Source organism: Dipodomys ordii, unplaced genomic scaffold, assembly GCF_000151885.1.
Source record: "Dipodomys ordii isolate 6190 unplaced genomic scaffold, Dord_2.0 Scaffold21, whole genome shotgun sequence".
Classification (NCBI taxonomy): Eukaryota; Metazoa; Chordata; class Mammalia; order Rodentia; family Heteromyidae; genus Dipodomys; species Dipodomys ordii.
In genome coordinates this window covers 12,946,565-12,966,851 of record NW_012267237.1, presented here as the reverse complement: position 1 = coordinate 12,966,851, position 20,287 = coordinate 12,946,565, and the positions used below count along the sequence as shown (strand labels likewise).

The window sequence follows — 20,287 nt, the reverse complement described above, 5'->3', positions numbered from 1 at the left end:
CAGGGGAAGTGAAGAGGGAGAAAAGTCAGAGAAAATGAAGGAGGAGGTAACACTGAGTATATGTCAAAAAGGCATATATTCATTACGTGACTTACATAACTGTAACCCCTGTATAATCACCTTTACAATAAAATTAAAATTAAATAAAAGACTGGGCCTTTCATGAACAGCTCAAAGTGGACATAAAATTCTATTATCTTTTGATATCTATTTGTAAATAATTACTCCATTTCATCAAACTTGTTGTATTCTGATTAGGTATAATGGGTAGAATTGTTGAGATTCCTGGCATAGCAGTGGTCATTGGTGACACTTTGGACTCCTTTTCATTTTGCATTGTTAGCTATAGGACTTGAACAGAGAGCCTAGTCACTGTCCATGAGCTGTTTTGTTCAAGGCTAGCACTCTCCCATTTTGAGCCATAGTTGTACTTTTGGTTTTCAGGTGGCTAATTGGAGATAAGACTCTCACAGACTTTCCTTTTGGGGCTGACTTTGAACCATAATCTTTAAATCTCAGCCTCCTGAGTACCTAGGATTACAAGGGTGGGCCTCCAGTGCCCAGCTTGGGACTTGTAATTGAGGAAGCAATTTTATCATCTGTGATAAATGGGATAAAATATCATAAGAAAATATGAGTTGTTTATACTGTTCTATGGGTGCAGAAAAGAAGAAGTTTCTACCCATTGGAGAAGGTTGGGGATGGAATTATACAACAAGGGATGATACTTTGCTTTAAGAATGGCTGCCATTTTCTGGACTAAACTGTTCTGAGACATCTCAGAACAGAACATGCTGTAGTGTGTAAGAATTTATTGGGTGTTCAAAATACTAAGTTGATAGTCTATATGATGCTGCATCCATTTCTTCTTGAAAAGTGACTTTTGAACTCATGGTTTTGCCCTATAGCACAGTTACAGCCCTGTTTAAATTTTTTTTTGTCTTTTTCTTTTTTGGTACTGGGGATCGAACCCAGGACGTTGCACTTGCTAGGCAAGTGCTTTGCCACTGAGCTACATCCCAGCCCAGCCCTGTTTAAATTTTGAGATAGGGTCTCAGTTTTTGTTCATTTATTTGCTTCTTCACAGGCAATGAGGAGAGAAATCCCTTATTTACACTTTCTTACAGCTGGGATGATAGGCAAATACCATTCTCACTATGCCAAGCTTTTGTGTTGAGATAGGTCTTGTGATTTTTTATTGCCTGCGTTATTCTGGAAAAGCAATCTTCTTGATATCAGTTTTCTGTACACTAGATGACAGATGCTTACTAACACATCAGCAATTGACTGATATTGGGTATGGCAAACTTTTTTTTTTATTTCCCAGCCTGGTCTTGATCAATGTTTCTCTGAAATACTTGGGATTTCAGCAGTAAGCCCTGCTAGTGCCTAGCCTGCACTAGAGTGTTTTATGGGTGGAGAGTTTATGACAGATCGTTTGGTGTGTCATGTTAAGAAGTTGAATGGTAAGTCAATGAAAATGACAAATGAGTTCTTATTGAAACACAGTATGGATGATGTGGCTTATGTGATTTAGTAGAATAAAGGAACATCCGTGAAACCGTTTGTAGAGCTGTTTATCTATTTTGTCATGTATTTTAACATAGCATTAGGCTAACCCTGTTATTAAGTAGATAGGCCTTCCAGCGGCAAAGAGTGTACTGGCAGGCCTATGATTATTGTAATAGGTTGTAAAAGTGAAAGTGAATAGAAATATAGAGAACTATGAATCACTAGAAAATTTAATGATATGCTTATTAAAAATACAGAATCTTTTTTTCTGTTGAGGACATTTTATCAAAATCATAATTTATAGGTTAGAATTATAGCAACATAATGTGAGGATTAGAAATATTTTTGGAATGTATGAAAAATCTTAAATTGTCTATTGAAATTCAAAAATAATATAACCTTCTTCCATTTGAGACTGGCTGACTGTATGATGGTTTTCAAAGAATTTATCATGGAAGAAGTTAAGTCCCCCCTGGCAACAGTTGCTCATGCCTGTAATCCTAGCTACTCAGAAGGCTGAGATCTGAGGATTGTGGTTCAAAGGCAGCCCAGTCAGGAAAGTATCTCCAAAAAACCACCAGAAAATTGGAAGTGGCACTATGGCTCAATTTTTTTGAGCAGTGATAGAGTGCTAGCCTTGAGCTGAATAGCTGAGGGACAACACCCAGGCCCAGAATTCAAGCCCCATGACCAACAACAACACAAAAAGAAGTCTCACTGTTTTCAAAGTGAGTCATGTTCATAAAAGTAGGCTCTTAGATTTAAGACCATAGCTCTGACATGTAGAATGAGTCATTAATATAATAAGGATGAAAAAAATGGTAGAACCTTTATTTTTGCAAAGACAAACTTTCAACACCAGTTAAAAGACAAATAGAACATCTTAAAAATCAAACAAAATATCCTCAGAGTTGTACATTAAGAATCAGTTAGTTAAAAAAAAAAAAAAAGAATCAGTTAGTTAAGGCCAGGTGCTGGTGGCCCATACCTGTAATCCTAGGTATCCAGGAACATGGGTTCTAAGGAGCAGGATTTAAAGCCAGCTTGGGCAGAAAAAGTCTGTGAGACTCTTATCTCTAATTAAACAACACAAATCTTCCAGTGGAGGAATAGCTCATTTACTGGAGTGTCAGGCTTGTGCAATAATGTTAAAGGACAGTGACCAGGCCCTGAGTTCAAGCTTGGAAACAAGCACACACATACACACACACACACACACACACAAGTTGGTTAAACAGAGCCAATGAGAGGAGCAAGTAATACTACTGCTGAGTCAATGTGTGAAAACTCTGTGTTAAGATTAGGATTTCTCCACTTCTCTCTCTTTTTTTTTTAAATTTTAGCTTTAGTTTTTGGTGCCTGTCTTTGGGCTTGCACTCAGGTCCTGGCTGCTGCTCTTGAGATTCTTTTGTGCATGATTAGTTCTCTACCACTTGAACCACAGCTAAAATTCTGGCTTTTAATGTTTCTCAGTACTTGATGAGAAGTAAGTGTCTCATAGACTTTCCTGCCTTTGCTGGGTTTGAACTGCAATCCTGCATGTCTAAGCTTCCTGAGTAGCTAGTATTACAAGCATGAATCAACACCCAGAACCTCACATCTTAAAGTAATGCCTATACAAGAAGCTATTAATGAATACTGATTCAATTGAGTTACCCAGCAAAAGTTATATACATATACATATACATTTAAAATTTGAAAATTATATACTTATTAAAAATAAATTTTAAAAATGTTGGTTAATGTATCTTAAAGTTAATTTAGTGAAAAAAAAACTATTAGTAAAAGTAAGTGAATTCTACACACCAGACATATATCTCCAGAAATAATGGTGGGTCACTAAGTACTGGGTAGAAGGAAGCAGTCACTGTTACACATTATTTATATACTTCAATTTTGGAAAACTATCTTTTTGGAATATTATGATAGTCATGTTTTTATCAGAGGAACTTTCTGCTTCGAAGCACCAAAAATCAAATTGGCCATGGAGTCTGCAAATATATTTATTCCAAGATTTTTTTAATTGTGGAAATACCATATAGAGGGGTTATAATTACATGGGCAAGATAATGAGTACATTTCTTTTTTTTAATTTTTTACTGTGAAAATACCATACAGAGGGGTTACAATTACGTTGTTGCCTCCTCCTTTGTTTCCCCTTCCTATCCCTTCCCATCTCCCACCCCTCACCTGCCTCCCTACCCCCGCCAAGTTGTAAAGTTCGTTTTTCAACATAATGACTTGTACATCTCATTGTTGCAATGGGTCCACCTGTATCCCTATTTAAATGATTGGTTTTATCCCTTCCCCTCCACAAATTATACCAACATCAAATACAGTGAAAGCAGGGGTTATACCGCGGAGGAGGGACATACAAAGCAACAAAGAAATCATCTTATAAATATGTTAGAAACAATCGCATGAAAGAAAAAAAACATTTGAATACTTATCTTGGGGTTAATTTCACCTAACATCAACTTAAAAACTGCTGAGGATTCTTAAGGATCAGATTAAGAGAGATGTAGGAACTAGTGAAGTTAGTCCAGTATCCCTGCATCATTTCATTGAGCAGTTGGATTCTGTTACCAATGCTGAACCTGACACATATGTTCATTTTAATATTGTTGGCATTTCCATTTTTCCTACTATGGGAAAAGTATTCTAGAAGCCAAAGAGGAAGTTATGTTTATACATCTGTCTTAGTAAATGAAACTATTTTTTGAAGCACAGTGATGACACCCATTCACAGACATAATTGTCCTAATAGTAGGTAGATCAATTATTCATATATAGTTTAACATTGATTTATGTTGTTTGAGCATGACACATAAGAGCAACATGTTGAAGAAAAGTCTCTTTCTGATTATGTACAATGCATTCTAAATTTAATTTTCGGAGCCTTTCACTCATGAATTATGCTTTGTTCAATAAATTAGCATCAAGGACAAAATGTTAATTCAATTTGAAAAAAATCACACTAAATGGTGCTCAATATTAAGATAACAACACCTTCTTCATAGTCAACAGCTTGGATTCTAAGAAGAAAGGCTAAATTAAATTTTATTTTTTTTAATTCCTGGCTTGAAAATTTAGGATATACTGGCAAGAGAAAACAAACATCAAGATAAAATCATGCAAACAAAGTGTTGTTATGTCTACTGGAAAATAAATTGAAAGCAGTTATGATATGTAGTCTCTGTGAATATGTATGTTGAACTTGAAAAAATCAGGTGATTCCAGTGCCTATAACCTGGTTGGAATGAATATGAATGGTATTGCTTTGTATGTATGTGAGAAATAATTTTGAACCATTTTAAGTTCAGTTAAAACCATTTCTGTACTTTTATAAAATATTGAAATACTTGAATGTTATGATTGCCATATTATTCTAATATTAAGATGATCTTAAGGATGAGTCATTGACTGAGGATTATTACTTCTCTTTTTTTATAGAGAAGATGTCATTGGAGATTTCTATTCTTAATTATATAAACTATCTTTAATAAATAGCAGAAAGAATGCTGCTCTCTATTAGTATACTATCAATTATTCTTCCAAGTCCACCTACCTTGTTCTGGACCTGGCTACCGTCCCTTAGCTCTTCAGCTCAAGGCTAATTCTGCATCCAATACTTTATCACATGAAATGCCATATTTTGAACTATATATATATATATATATATATATATAATGAAAATACAATTTAAGCAAAGCTATAAAAATTGCTTTAAATGAGTTAATAATACAAAAATAATTACTACTTGTTTATACTAAATGTTGCTCAATTTTAATTATTATTCAATTGCACAAAATCTAAGTCAGATTTCAGCATTTCTGATCTAAAACTCAAAGCTTTTTTATTTTTTTAACTTTTGTCACTTATGCCACTATCACTTTCCTTTATTCTTTTCTTTTTCCTTTCCTTTTTGGGGAGGAGGAGGGGAAATTTGAAGATTTTGAAGATGTGTGAAGATCTGACATTTCTGTGCCACTTGAAAGCAAGAGCGCAATCATAATTAATTCCTTTGCTGTTTCTTTTAAAACTATTTCCATTATCTTTAAGTAGTTGTACAGGAGGTGCCATTGAACCAATGCAGTGCATATTGATCACGCATTGTTTTCAACATTCTTACCCAAACCTTCTAATTTACTCCTTCCCTCACTTTTCTTAATTTTATAGGATATTTACGCATTTTTGTCATTTAATAATGAAGTTTATGTATAAAATGGACTTAGCCTGTGTCACTCCTCAATATTCACCCTCTTTTGGCCCATTCCTTACTTTATTTCCTTAATTGTGTGGTGTACACAATGACTGTATTCATGACTACTCTTTCCCTGCCAACCTCTCATTCAGGTGTTTATTCTTCTACCCACTTCTTCTGACCTCACCTCCTCTCCTGCCAATACCCATTTCTTGATGCTTATGTTGTTGGGCTGCAACTTAATCTTTCTGAAGAATTATGCTATTTGGACTCTCAATGGAATCAATTGATTCATTTATAAACACTTGCTTACCACCCAGTGTGTTCAGTTATAGTTTTATGGGCATTTTCTAGCCCTCACAAATGAGAGAAACCATGCAATCTGTGTTGGAGATAAGTTGGTTTGGGCTGAAGTCTGGGAATCATGCTTGCTAGGCAAATGCTCTATCACTGGAGCCATTGTGCCAAATAATTTTTCCAGTCATCATTTTCAAGGCATGTTTTAGTTTTATGATCAGCTGGGTTTAGACTGTGATCTTTCTACCTGTCCTCCCCTGTGTCATGGAAATGTCAGGTGGACCTCACTGTACGCATCCACTGTGCTTCCTCATAGATTAGAGAGGAAAGTGCCAGGAATGGTCTCAAACTACAATCCTTGGCTCTCTACCTCTCAAGTAGCTAATGTTACAGTTCTTAGCCATCATTTCTAACTCCTTTACTTCTTCCTTTACATAACTGCTAGAATTACATATAGTCAAATTACGGTGACATAATACCAAAGCATGGAAAGCTTTTACTTTTACCACATCATAAAAAATCAGACTGTAAATATGAATGGATGTATGCATATATGTATTTAGTTGAGAGTACAAGGAGGAAGTACTGTAAAATATTTTCATATGTATTAATGACATTTCTGAAAGAATGTATTTTTTTTCCTATCAGCCTCACACTGGAAAATATTATGATTTGCATTTAGAGCAAATAGTTAAGTTTAATATTCTTTATAATGTATTCAATTTTCTCCCTTTCCATCAGGTAGAAAATGATCACTTGGATTCATCTGCTGTAAAGTACTGGAATCAGGAAACTCTGCAGCTCTGTTTCTCAAAGTGCTTCAGGATGTAAATATAATCTGACCTTTCCCCGATGGGCAGTTAAATCATGGACATACAAAACGATTTACTTTGGACTGTCCTTCCCAAAGATGCTGTGGCTCCTCTCTTGAATGCTCACTAAGCATTTGTAGCTGACAAGGAAAGAAGGACGCGGTGAACTGGAAAGCTATCTTAAAATGAAAATTACGAGCACATCTTGCATCTGTCCAGTCCTAGTGTGTCTCTGTTTTGTGCAGAGGTGTTATGGAACTTCTCACCACAGCTCCATCAAAGTGACCAGAAACCAGACCAAACACATTGAAGGCGAAACAGAAGTCCACCATCGTCCCAAGAGGGGATGGGTTTGGAATCAGTTCTTTGTTTTAGAAGAACATATGGGACCAGATCCTCAATATGTTGGAAAGGTAAGTTTGTCTCTCTGTGTAATTTTGTTTCCATTTGGTTCCGTTTGCTTGGATACCCTCTCTTGCCATGTTATATAGGATGCGGTTGAAGTTGGAATGCAATGAACTGATTTCTTTTAGCAACATATTACCATTTTCTCTTTTATAATAGACTGGGAAGACTATGGGGCATACATGATATCATACCATTTTATCTGTATTATCTTGGAGGTACATTTGAATGTCCACTCTCATATTACTGTTTATGACATTCAATTTCTTGGTGATCCAAATTGAGGTAAAAAAATCTATGATGTCATTATATGCATACATTTATACATACATATATCTATATCTATATAATCAGTATCCATATCATCTATATCATCAAATCTATCTATCTATCAATTAGAGGTGTGTTTGCAAATCAGCTTTTAAAACAAATGGATATTTTTCCAATCTCTGAATTAATTTCCACAAAATAATTGCTCTCTTGTTATAAATGTAGTGGCATTCCACATCAGACTTATATATCTTGACAACCTCTCAAAAGAAAAGATTTGATAAGTGATCAATAATTTCAGATCAGTTGCCTTTTTCTTAACTATCCAAACAGGAAAAGAGAATGGTCAAGCTTATCTTAAGGAAATCCAGTGGGATGGCTGACCCTTGTGTCCTCTCAGCTCTTGAAGAGAGCTTCTCTTCTAACATGGTTCCACTCCATTCTGTTTAATTACTGGTCTTGGAACAGCTGAACTGTAGGTTTGCTTCATACTTATGGGAAAAACATTGAGCCTCACAATGAAATCACTGTGACTGCAGCCTCCGTGGCTTCCATCTCCCTCATTGTTTATTTTCATTTTATTGCCATTACTAAAAAAAAAAAAAGGAAAAAATGCGAGAAGTACTCTATCCATCCAAGCATAGTGTTTCCTTAGTATGTAGGCAGAGCCAGGCACAAGCCATCTGTCCAGCTCCAGTCCAGCAAGGAGCTGGGCAGCAGCCGCACTTCCCACACAAGACAGAAGCCTTGCAGTCCAATTAGAGAACACAGTCAAAGGTCTGTGTTTCTCTTTTGTTTGCCTACAGGGATGAGAAAAAGAACTCACCTTTACTGTACACCCTTTCCTCTGTAATGTGTTCCATTCAATATGTAAAAACATAGAAATTAAAGTTAAAGGGATTGACTGAGAAATTATTTGGTTTTGAACTTCAGAATCCTTCACTGTAATCATGTTAATTATTGAAAAGGAAAAACAAATAAAATAAAAAAACTAACAAAGATAATGGTTCTTTGGAGATAAACCAAAACTATTTGATTAAAATATTTAATTGCACATATTTATTTTCATTTTAATTTAGCTCAGTAAATTAAAAAAATATGAGAAATAGAAAAAATTCAGAAAACTTCCTATCTCCTATAAACATACCTATTTTAACTAAAGATAAAAACTTAATCAGAATTTTTGTAGAATTCAATTTTTTGGTATTTGGGTGAAAATGAGCTTATGGTTGAGAACTGCTTCATCTGGCCCTAGTTTATAGTACTGAAGTCTGTCCATATTGCAAATAATGGGTCCCCTTCTAGACAATGTGATTGTCTATAAAACTGAAATACCGATAAATATAATTTGCATTTTTTAAGCAAAAGTATAGTCACTTACTTGTAATTTTCCTATGACTATTTTTCATGCCACTGTGACAGAACTAAGGATTTGCAAAGCCCACAAACCTGAAAATATTCAGCTCTGGTCATACATAGAATACTTATTCCCAGAATAAGTATAATAATTGTCTCAGAAACAGGTTCTGAGTGCTTACCTTTTTTCTGTGTTTGTGTACCAGACCTGCGGTTTAAATTCAGGTCCTGGGCATGAACATTTTTTGCTCAAGGGTAGTACTCTATCACTTGAGCAACAGCTCTACTTCTGGCTTTTTAGTAGCTAATTAATTGGACATAAACTTCTTACTGAATTTTTTTTTGCCTCAATTGGTTTTCAACCTCAATCTCAGATCTCACTCTCCTTAAGAGCCAGGATGTTAGGCATTTGCTCCAGGCACCAGGCTGACACTTTCATCTTTAAACACTTGGATTCTACCTCATTTCTTTTATTTATTGATTTTATTTATTATCTTTAAGTAGTTCTGCAAATGATTTTGCAATTCACCAGAGCAGTTTATGAATAGAGATCATCCTGATGAATATCACCCTTCTCAACATTCTCACACCCTCCCAACCCACCCCTTCCTTTACTCATCTTAATTTCAGTTTAGGTATCAATTTTTTTTTATTTTTTTGTAATTTAACAAAGAATTTTATGTGCATAGTGCATCTTGATCTATGTCACCTCTATTACACTTCTTAGTAAAGATTAAATGCAGAAAAAGTACCATAGCTATGAAGATGGATAGCCATATCAATGGTCGTGACAAATATTTGAACTGATTAAAACAAATGTTCTGTAGTCAATCAGTGCCTTCATTGAAAAGAAAGGTTTGGGTTATCTTTTCTATCTTCAGAGATGTACCTATCTTTCTCCTGAAGTTAAAATTGATGTAATGTTTAAAAGAAAAACTTGTACACTGTGTTTATCATGTATACAGATATATTGCTCCAAAATAAGCTTCTGATCCACAGATAAATATCTGGAATTTTGGTAGAAATCCCTAGACTCCCCTCCCTTAGATATTGCAGTATTTTACACTTTCATCAATAATAAGGACAAAGGGCCATTTCCATAGAATACTGGTAGATTTGTTGAGGAAAGTTCAAGTTTAGAAACATGATGGCATCCTTGTGTATTTTTAAGTTGCATTTCTTTATTCTGAGTGAAAAGACAATCTTTTCTTATTTTGAGAAAATATAGTTTAATTGTTGGCTTCATTTTATTTTATTAGTTATTTTACTAGTGGTTCTTTACATATGCTAATTCTTAATCAGCATATTTGAAAGTCACTTTCTGCATTTGACCTTGCAAGTAATGTTTTGTCTAATACAAATTTGTGCATTTAATATATTAAGTCAACGTTTTTAAAGCTGTATATTTGAAATCTATTTTTGTTTGATTTGAATTCTTAAATTTGAGAGCATTTAATTTCCAAATTACTGGCAGTAGAAATTTGAAAATAACAACTATTCAATAAAAAGCAATATTGTAAAAGAATTCTTAGATTAGAAGGCATAAGTTAGTGTAAACATGTTAGAGGTCAAAAGAAGAATTGAAGGCGTTATTCCTATATTTAGCAGTAGAACATATCATACATGTGCAGTCGCAATTACACAGTGTTTTGAGCCTTAATCATAATAATCTGAAACAGGTGTCTCTATGCATAAGATACTTCACCTATTATCAACCTTTCAATTGTTATATTTTTGCTCACTTAGACATTTTGTTCCATAAATGCATCATAGGTGACTTGTTTAGCTTCTCCAACATTTTATTTTATGGTATATTCCAGGACACTTTTATGTGTCCTAGATTATATTGTATGATTTAACAATAAAAGGGAGCAGATATAAAAATTATACCTAGGAGACAGGAGACCATAAAGTATACTTTAAACTAAAATAGTCTGTTTGTGATTTTACCATAGACTTTTGGCTGACCTTATAATTTAATTTGACTTAGAAATGTTTCATCAGAATAAACAAATGAATGATATTACTGTGTTCTCTTTTCTGTATTTATGAAATAACCAGATATAACATTTAGGATTTTCTCCTAGATGCATTGCAGAGATTTTGTGTGCACCAATGAAGAATATTAGGCCTATATGCTTTCATCCTTTTCTCTGCCTACATTTCCCTGGAATGTGTTTGCTGAGTGTAGAGTGAAAATAATTGTTACCAATTTAATTTATTAAGCAACAACAGCAACAAATACACAGTTGAGAAAGAAGGAATTCTGTCAGCTTCAGGAAATTAGAATTCATGTTTCTGAATTCCTCACTTAAAAGGAAGCAGTGATGCTCAGAAATGCAAAAAATAACTTCTTTCTGTTTCTGCTATTTGTTATGGCATTATCAAAGAACACGACTTAAGATTTCTTCCTATAGTTTAAATGAAATCATTTTCTAGTACATAGAGCATAAAATTCTCCCTCATTACTGTGATTACTGTAATTTTTCTATATTTTCTTTACTTCTAAGAAAACTGTTAAGTCTCTCTTAATATTATGTACCATATTTCCAAATTAACTCTGTAATTTACAGGCAATAGAGGAAATAGATTATGTAAAACATTGGGAATTCAGCTACTCAGAAAAAAATTAACTTTCACATAAAGGAATTTACATTGTCAAGATAATAATTTTATGCAAATTTTTATCATAACTCCCTTGAATTTGGAATGATATAATAAAACATTTTATAGAAATGAAAACATGATAACATGGTTTCATGTGAACTCCATTATGAATCAATGTTAATGTGGATATAGAATGTTTCCCATAGTCCTATATAAATATATTTGGTTAGATCCAGAGATGTAAGCAAATGGGGGAAAAAGAAACAAGTTTGCTTTGATATATATTGCACTGTATATTACTGTGAAATGACTTAGAAGCTTTTTCTTTTCTTTTCTTTGGTGCTAGCCCTAGAGCTTGAACTCAGGGCTTGCACATTGTTCTTTACCTTTTTGACTGAAGGCTAGTATTCTGCCATTTGAAACACAGGCCCACATGACATTTTAGTGGTAAATTGGAGATAAAATTTTCAGAGCCTTCATATATTACCTGTGATTAAATAATGCTGCAATGAACATGGTTGTGCTGGTAGCTTAAGGCAACCTTGTTTGTGGTCATTTGGGTAAATGCCACTGATTGCTGTTTTCGAGGGGAGCTCTGTGTTTAGACTTTTGAGGAACCTCCATACTGTTTCCCAGAGTTGTTAAACAAATGTACATTCCTCAGCAACAGTGCAGTAGTGGTCTCTTTTGACCACATCCTTGACAGCATCAGTTATTGTTAGTTATCTTGATAATGGCCACTCTAACTGGGTGAGGTGGAATCTCAATGTTGTCTTGATTGGCATTGCATATAGGGCCAGAGATGTTGAGTTTCTTCACTTATCTTTTGGTCATTCTTATTTCCTCTTCAAGTCTTTAGCCCATTTATTCATAGTGTTGTTGTTTCATTGAGAATTTTCCTTTTGGGGTCTAATCTTTTGAGCTCCAAGTATATTTTAGATATGAGGCCTTCGTAGATGAGTAGATCAAGAAGATGTGGAAATATATTCTTCTTCCATAGCAAAGAATGGCAGTGCCTCATTTGTAAAGAAATGGAAAGACTTGGAACAACTTATATTAAGTGAAATAACCCAGACCCAAAGAAACATATGCTGCCTGGGTTTCCTCATCTATAATAGCTAGAATATGTCTAGGATATTCTTTTTTTATTGTCAAGGTGGTGTACAGAGGAGTTACAGTTACATAAGTAAGGTAATTAGTATATTTCTTGTCAAAATTAATGCCCCTTCCTTACCCCTCAACTCCCCCACCCAAGTTTAACACATCGTTTCCACCATATGGTTTTGTAAGTATCTCATTTGCATTGGTTCACTTCTTGTGCTTTGACTCGCCATTCTGTTGTTACCCTCCCTTCCCTAATTCAAATAAACATATATACAATGTCAGGGTACCAAAATCAAATGCAGTGACAACAGTGGATATACCATAGAGGGAAGAACATACAAAAGAAACAAGAAATCACATAGTACATTAAACAACAACAACAAAAATATATTGTGTCCATGTCTTGGAGTTCTTTTCCACTTAGAATCATCTTATATGGTCATATGTACATAGCTATTGAGTTGTCATGCTCATCTGCTAAGATTATCTTAGACATATACTAATTATTGCAAATAAGGGAAACCATAGGACCTATGTTTCTGGGTCTGGCTTACTTCACTTAGTATAATTTTTTCTAAGTCTTTCTATTTCCTTGCAAATGGGGCAGTCTTATTCTTTCTGATGGAAGAATAGAATTTATATATATATATATATATATATATATATATGTATATATATACATAGATATGTATATAACACATTTTCTTCATTTATTCATCTACTGAGGAGCATCTGGGTTGGTTTCATATAGAGAAGCAAACTAGTTCAAATTAGTTCAATAGTTATGTGCACATGTGCATACAAAATGATGCTTATCGAAAAGACCTCAAAGAAATGGAAAGAAAAGGTTTTGTGTGTTTTTGTTGTAGGTTTTTTGTAGTTTTTTCTTTCTTTTATTCCTTTTTTTCTTTAATCCCTGTGGTCACTGGTTTTGGTTTTGTTTTGTTTGTTTTTCTTTAACATTTCTATACCTTTTGTTTTGTATATAAGTTTATCAGATTTGGGGAAGAGAAAGGGAATCACAGAAACAATGGGACAAAGGACAAACAAATGCAACAGTGATACTTCCTAGATACTATGTTGGAAACTAATTTTATAAGTCGGGAGGAGGAGAATTGGCCGGGGAAGGAGAAAATGAGGAAGCGATTACACTGTTAAAAATGAAATGTACTCATCATGGACTTGTGGATCTGTAGCCCCTTCATACATTTACAATAGAACTAAAAAAAATTAGTTTCACAGACTTTTCTGCCTGAGCTGGTGCAAATCAAACCATAACCTTCATCCCTCAGCCTCCTGAATAGCTAAGATTGTAGGCATGAGACATTACCACCCTATCTTTAGAAGCTTTAAAAAAATAAGATAGAGTTTCATTAAGATTAATTAAATTCTCAGAAAAAATGAACTTTTATTTGAATTATTTAATAACTATCTGCATTAGTTTATTTCCTTATTGTATAATGTCAATAGATTTTGAGGTCTTTCAGTGCAACATGATATATGCAATGCATACACCACATACCAATGTATTCATACTGTGTAATATCTATAATTATTACTACCTTCTTCCCCAGCTGTCCTGTATGTTTGTGTGTTTATCAAGGTGATCCTTCACAAGGGACTTTATTTTTGTTTTGTTTTGTTTTCATTTGTTTTAATTTTATTGTAACCACTATGTATAGAACAAGAGTAAGAAAAATAAATTCATGAGGTGTTTAAGTCCAGAGTCTCAATAGTTTCTAATTTTCAGGTGATGAAGGAACAAATTTTGCCTCAGGGTCTGTGTCTAGTGTATTTTCCCTAGAAGTACTGGGTTCAGGCTGCTCCTGAGGAATGATTCTCTGTCACAGTGTCTCTTTTCCTTCATCCTCTGGCAGATAATTGTCTGCCATTGCTTTTAGCTTACTTATAATCTATTCTGAATGTTAATGTATACATAACTTTTTATAGTCATAGTAACAGAAATGTCTTTTCCAGATTTATCTGATTTTTATGCTCATAAATTGCCTGAGGTTTGTCATTGTACAAAAGCAAGATCTGAATTAGATAATACTTTTAGTATTCCTTCTGCATAAAAGAGCAGTGTGCTTTAACTTTCTTTAACTTCAATACTTTCATGCCAATGTAAAGTTGAAAATCAAAAATAACATAAAACATATTTCAAAATCATTGTTGCTTTACCCTAGCTATAGATATGTGTTCTCAAATGAAGATTTAATCATGGGTATTACATTATTCTCTTAATATCAGTAGACTTTTATTCAATTAATTAATTAATTAATTTAGTATGCAATTGCACTGGACTCCATATTAAATAAAAACATGAAGTCTTATAGTGAACCATAGAGGACTTCAGTTTTATTATGTTTCAGTAAGAAATCAAACATCCATAGAAATCACAGATTGAAATATCTTCAGTTCCTGCTCTCCATTATTTCTTATAATTCTTCATACACATTATTATTATTTTTTTGTTGGGTCCAGTCTTGGGGCCTGAACTCTGGGCCTGGGCGCTGTCCCTCAGCTCTTCAGCTCAAGGCTAGCATTCTACCACTTGAGCCACAGCACCACTTCTGGCTTTTTTCTTTTTGTTTATGTGGTGCTGAGGAATCGAACCCAGGGCCTCATGCATGCAAGGCAAGCGCTCTACCACTGAGCCACCTTCCTAGCCCCCATACACATTATTTTTAAGTTTATCATATACTTTATAGAACACTATGTGATGAGATCTTTTTTATATTACAAATAAAAACAAAGGAAATATAAATTAAACATATACTAATTTAATTATGCTCTATAGTTTGCATTGTTTGGAAATATTGTGTAATTACCCTTGTTTTTATTTGACAAAGTGATATATATGTATATATGTGTGTATGTATATGTGTAAATATATATAGCATATTCATTTCTTCAAAACTATTGCTCATTTTGCTGGGTATCGTATTGAACAAAGTTGCAATATTAAGGGATGTAATTATTACACACACATCCACACTGCTGAAAATTCAAGATTAGTTGTGATGTAAACTAAAAAAGGATTTGGACTTATTGCAAATATTAAAGTCTTTGAGGAAGAGAAATTGATGTTGGCATTTTTCTTGTATTCAAATAATGTACATTATTCTTGCTCATATTGTTTGCTTTTGGTGTTAAGCATTAGTTTCTGTGTCCCAAGTCATAGCTTAGTTTATTACCTAACTGTCTGTAATTAAGTCAGAGTTTAAGTAATTGAAGCAAAACAAAACCAAACTCATCAAGAATGAAAGCAGATGTGGAGTGCTGCTTCCAGGGTGGTCTGTGGGCATGCAAGCTGGCACTAAAGGATGATGCAAAACTTTAAAATCTAAGCAGGAGGTGCCTGCTAAAGAACAACCATGGGGAAACTTGTCTTGATTGGGTGACTGAAGCAACCAATAAGCTTTGAGAGAAAATATATGAATTTCTCACTCAGAACTGGATTCTGAGAAATACGAGGATTAAGGGAAATTAGAAAACAAGGGATACTTTGTGAGTTTTAGGTTAAAGTTCTGGAGAGGCACTAAAATATCAGTAGACAAAGAAGGAATCTCAAGGAGGAAGAAGTGTACAAAAAAATCTGATACTTAAGTGAGAAAAATACATAAGAATCATATTGCCAAGATTATTTTCTTAAAGTTTTTTCCAATTTTTTTATCGTGAAAATACCGTACAGAGGGGTTACAATTCCATGAGCAAGGTAATGAGTACATTTCTTATCAAGCATTGTTGCCTCCTCCTTTGTTTTTCCCTTATCTCCAGTTAACCACCCAAATAAAGCACGTGGCAGTGGCTCAGATAGTAAAGTGCTTACCTTGAGTTGAAGAGCTTAGGGACAGTGCCCAGGTCTAAAGTTCAAGCACCACAACTGACAAAAAATTAAAAATAATAATAATAAGCCGGGCGCCGGTGGCTCACGCCTGTAATCCTAGCTACTCAGGAGGCTGAGATCCGAGGATCAAGGTTCAAAGCCAGCCCAGGCAGGAAAGCCCATGAGACTCTTATATCCAATAAACCACTAGAAAGCCGGAAGTGGCATTGTGGCTCAAGCGGTTGAGCGCTGGCCTTGAGCTGAAGAGCTGAGGGACAATGCTCAGGCCCAGAGTTCATGCCCCACGACCGACCAAAAATAATAATAATGATAATAATAATAATAATAAATGGGAAGAAATGTATTACCTTGCAGGCCTGAAGAGTAGCATAGACTTCCAGGGTTGAACAATCATAGATATGAGTTTCAGATTTTAATAAGTTCCCTAAAGCTAAAAACAATGAAATCACACATATATGAAGTTCTACTCACAAGAATCTTTAGTTAAGAGTTTTTAAGAGCCATTATAAAACAATTTCATTATTTGAAACAAGGAATTGGGAGATTTTAAGTGACATATAGTTGTAAATCCTCTCATATCTGGGTAGTAGCTTCTCTCTCTGTGAGAGTCTTAGGGTATAAAATACTCTGCATCCATTATCTAAAGTAAGAAATAAAGCATAAATTGAGACAAATGTAATACATTATGGACACATACTTCCTCTAAATCTTATTGGACGATGCTAGAGTCATAATGTTAAGAGTCATAATGTGTCAGTAACCAAAATCTTGGATGTATGAATTATTTGAAGTGGTAGAATTAATAAAAATAAGTTTAAGTTAGTGCTACTCAACAAACTTTCTGCATTGGTGGTCGTTTTATGTTATCCATTATGATAATTAATAACCATAGCTGCTGAAAATCTGAAATGTAACTAAAGCAACTAACAAATTGAAGGCTAATGGGTTATTAATGTACATTTTAATAGTCACTTGTGGATACAGGCAACAAATTGGACATTGCCTATTTAGATTTATAAGGGATGAAAACCTCACAATATTTGGAAAACCTAAATAGAAGTGTGAGTCATAAAAACTGTTTGAACTCTGAGACATATGAAATAACTTTATAGAGTATAGATCCATTGCCTAATTCATTCATGGACTAATTCTAATATTCAATGAATGTATAAACTGCAAAAGTCAATATTGACACTTTTTTCCTGGGTTCTAATAATATACATTGTTCTTGTTCACATTAGTTTGTTTTTGTTTTTGTTTTTGTTTTTTGTTTCTTTTGGTCTGGTCGTGGGGCCTGAACTCTGGGCCTCGGCGCTGTCCCTCAGCTCTTCAGCTCAAGGCTAGTGCTCTACCACTTGAGCTATAGCACCACTTCCTGCCTTTTTCTTTTTGCTTATGTGGTGCTGAGGAATCGAACCCAGGGCCTCAGGCATGCAAGGCAACGCTCTACCACTGAGCCACCTTCCCAGCCCCTTGTTCACATTAATCTGTATGTGTGAGGTTGTTTTTGAGATCTTGTGTTCCAAGTCAAGGCTTAGTTAATCACCTGACCGTAACTGAAGCAATACTTAATAATTAAAGCAACAAAAAAAGAAAAAAAGTAACTGAAAATACATTAAGGATGAATATTGAATAATTTCACAATTGGCAGAAAGGCCAGTGAGTTGAGGGTTATGAGTTGAGGGTTAAAATAAAAGAACCACAAGAAACTGGCAATTATAAATACAGCTCAGTTGATATTCCAGTGAACAGAGAGTCAGATGTGTTTGCAATTGTCACATTTGTCTCTGGGTTTATACAAACAACAGCTATTTCCAAAACAATAAACAGCAATAACAATCTATAATCTTCATCTAGACATTCTATTTGTTCAAGTGTCAAAACTCTAGAAAAGAATGTGTGCTGGGCCAGCCTAAGTCAGAGACTGCTAGAATTCCTGGCTGCTTCTAGAAGGGAAGCCTAAAAGTTTCATCCTGAAGGATCTATAATTGAGTTAGAGATAGAATTTTTAATGCAAATCTTCAGGGTAGCTAGTATATAAAATTAAGATAGATATCTATACACACCTGTATTGTATGCATATATACCCATATAAGCTTAGCATCACTGGCTGCCTAGGGAAGTTAAAATATTTGGCTTATTTCATTCACTATGTTTCTGAGGCATACTATAGAAAATTTACCTTATTTTAAGGCAAATAGAAACAAGAAAATTCGAGACAACTGCCATTCACTAAATGATTTTGGAGAAATGGTTTTAATTTTTAGATAACACATACATACAATGAAATATAATATCATATATTGTGTATGTGTATGTATTTACATACATACACAGAAAATAATGATTCATACACTTATCCCAGAGCATCTTGTCTGCTTTTGGCAGTTGTGTATTCAGTTCATTAGGTACTGCACATGCACTGGTTCTTCCTACTGTTATATCAAAATTATGAGAAGTATTAAACACATTTATATTCTCCAAGGCAGCATAAAATATTTTAATTAAAGTAAAAGAATACTAAACATAAAGGAAATATTCTAAGAAGACATATATATATGTTGCTTGGAATTACATTTCCCTCTTGTAACTGATTTAATTTAAAGGTTTATGCAGCAGTATTTTCTTCTTAATGGAGGGCTATCATTGTTATTCTTGCTCTTTGAACCCTGTTATGATTGTGGTAGTGAATCCAATTGACTATGGGAAGTTTTAAATTTTATTCCTATGTTTACAAACATCTACATGGAGAAGGACAACATAATATGTTATTGCACATCAATTATTAGTACAGAATCAAGCAAATGCAAATATTTTCTTTTGTGGAGGAGGAGCGTGATGGGCAGGCAGCTGTGGGAGGCGGCCGCTTGTTTTTGCTCTGTGCTTTGAAACTTAGTATATGTTGAAATTGTGGAGGGGAATAGATATTACATTTTCTCTATTTTTTATAGGCAAATCTAGACTAGATAAGAGTTACAATGGGACTCACATCAAAAAGGGATTTATGTAGATTCCAGAGTTTTCTGCCTTGATAAACCCTTGCAAATTGCTGAGCAATTTTTAAAATATCCTCCTACTTCACTTTGTATTAAAAAGAATATATGAAATTTTGATTCTGGTTTCAATAATTCTATCTACACAACAGCGTGTTTCAGTTTGTCATCTTAGTACATGTATGTAAGCTTATATGGTTATATTCTCACCTCACTCCCTTTCTCGATTCCTAATAATCCCTCCACTCTCATATCATATTTAACTATTTATTTTCTCAGCACTCTATATATCCTCTGTTCTATTGTTTATATGCTGCTCTTCTTTTTTCTCATATATTTTTTCCAAAATATCCCTCTCTTCTCTTGTCTCCTTTTCTCTCCTCCTCCCCCTGCCTCTCCTGCCCTCCTCTCCTTTCTTCCTTAGTATTCTTTCTCCTCTCAGCTCTTCCTCTTCCCTTCCCTCCACCTCCCACTATGCCCTCCTCTCTTCTCCTCCCCTCTTACTGTCCACTCCCCTCCCCTGACCTTTGCCTCCCCTCCTGTCCTGTGTCTCATTCTTTGTCTTAGAAAAATACAGTCAGAAAATAATGGCATTTGCAGGGAAATGGATGGAGCTAGAAGGAATCATGTTGAGCGAGTTAAGCCAAGAGCGAAGAGACAAACGGTACATGGTTTCCCTGATAAGTGGATGATAAATCCAAAATATTAGGTGATACGACAAAACTAACAGGACTTAAGAAACAAAGAACTCCTGCTCATCTGGTTGAACCACTACTAAATATCCCCATGCTGCTGATCACATGTATGGTGTATAACATGTGAACACTGTTATATATTACAGACTGTGATAGACAATTTGCTCCAGGAAAGTTAGAAT

General features: G+C 34.5%; 1 protein-coding gene across 3 annotated transcripts in view; it reads left to right on the top strand.

Annotated features, from left to right (window-relative positions):
* The first annotated feature begins 6,752 nt into the window (after positions 1–6,752).
* Positions 6,753–20,287, top strand: part of Cdh18 (cadherin 18, type 2) — a 224,413-nt gene continuing 210,878 nt past the window's right edge. For 2 of the 3 annotated variants that reach the window (XM_013013850.1, XM_013013852.1), the window contains exon 1: positions 6,753–7,238. In XM_013013850.1, coding sequence (XP_012869304.1) covers positions 7,011–7,238 — 228 coding nt within the window. In that variant the 5' untranslated portion in view covers positions 6,753–7,010. The remainder of the gene's footprint in view (positions 7,239–20,287) is intronic. The other variant, XM_013013851.1, reaches the window with a different exon arrangement.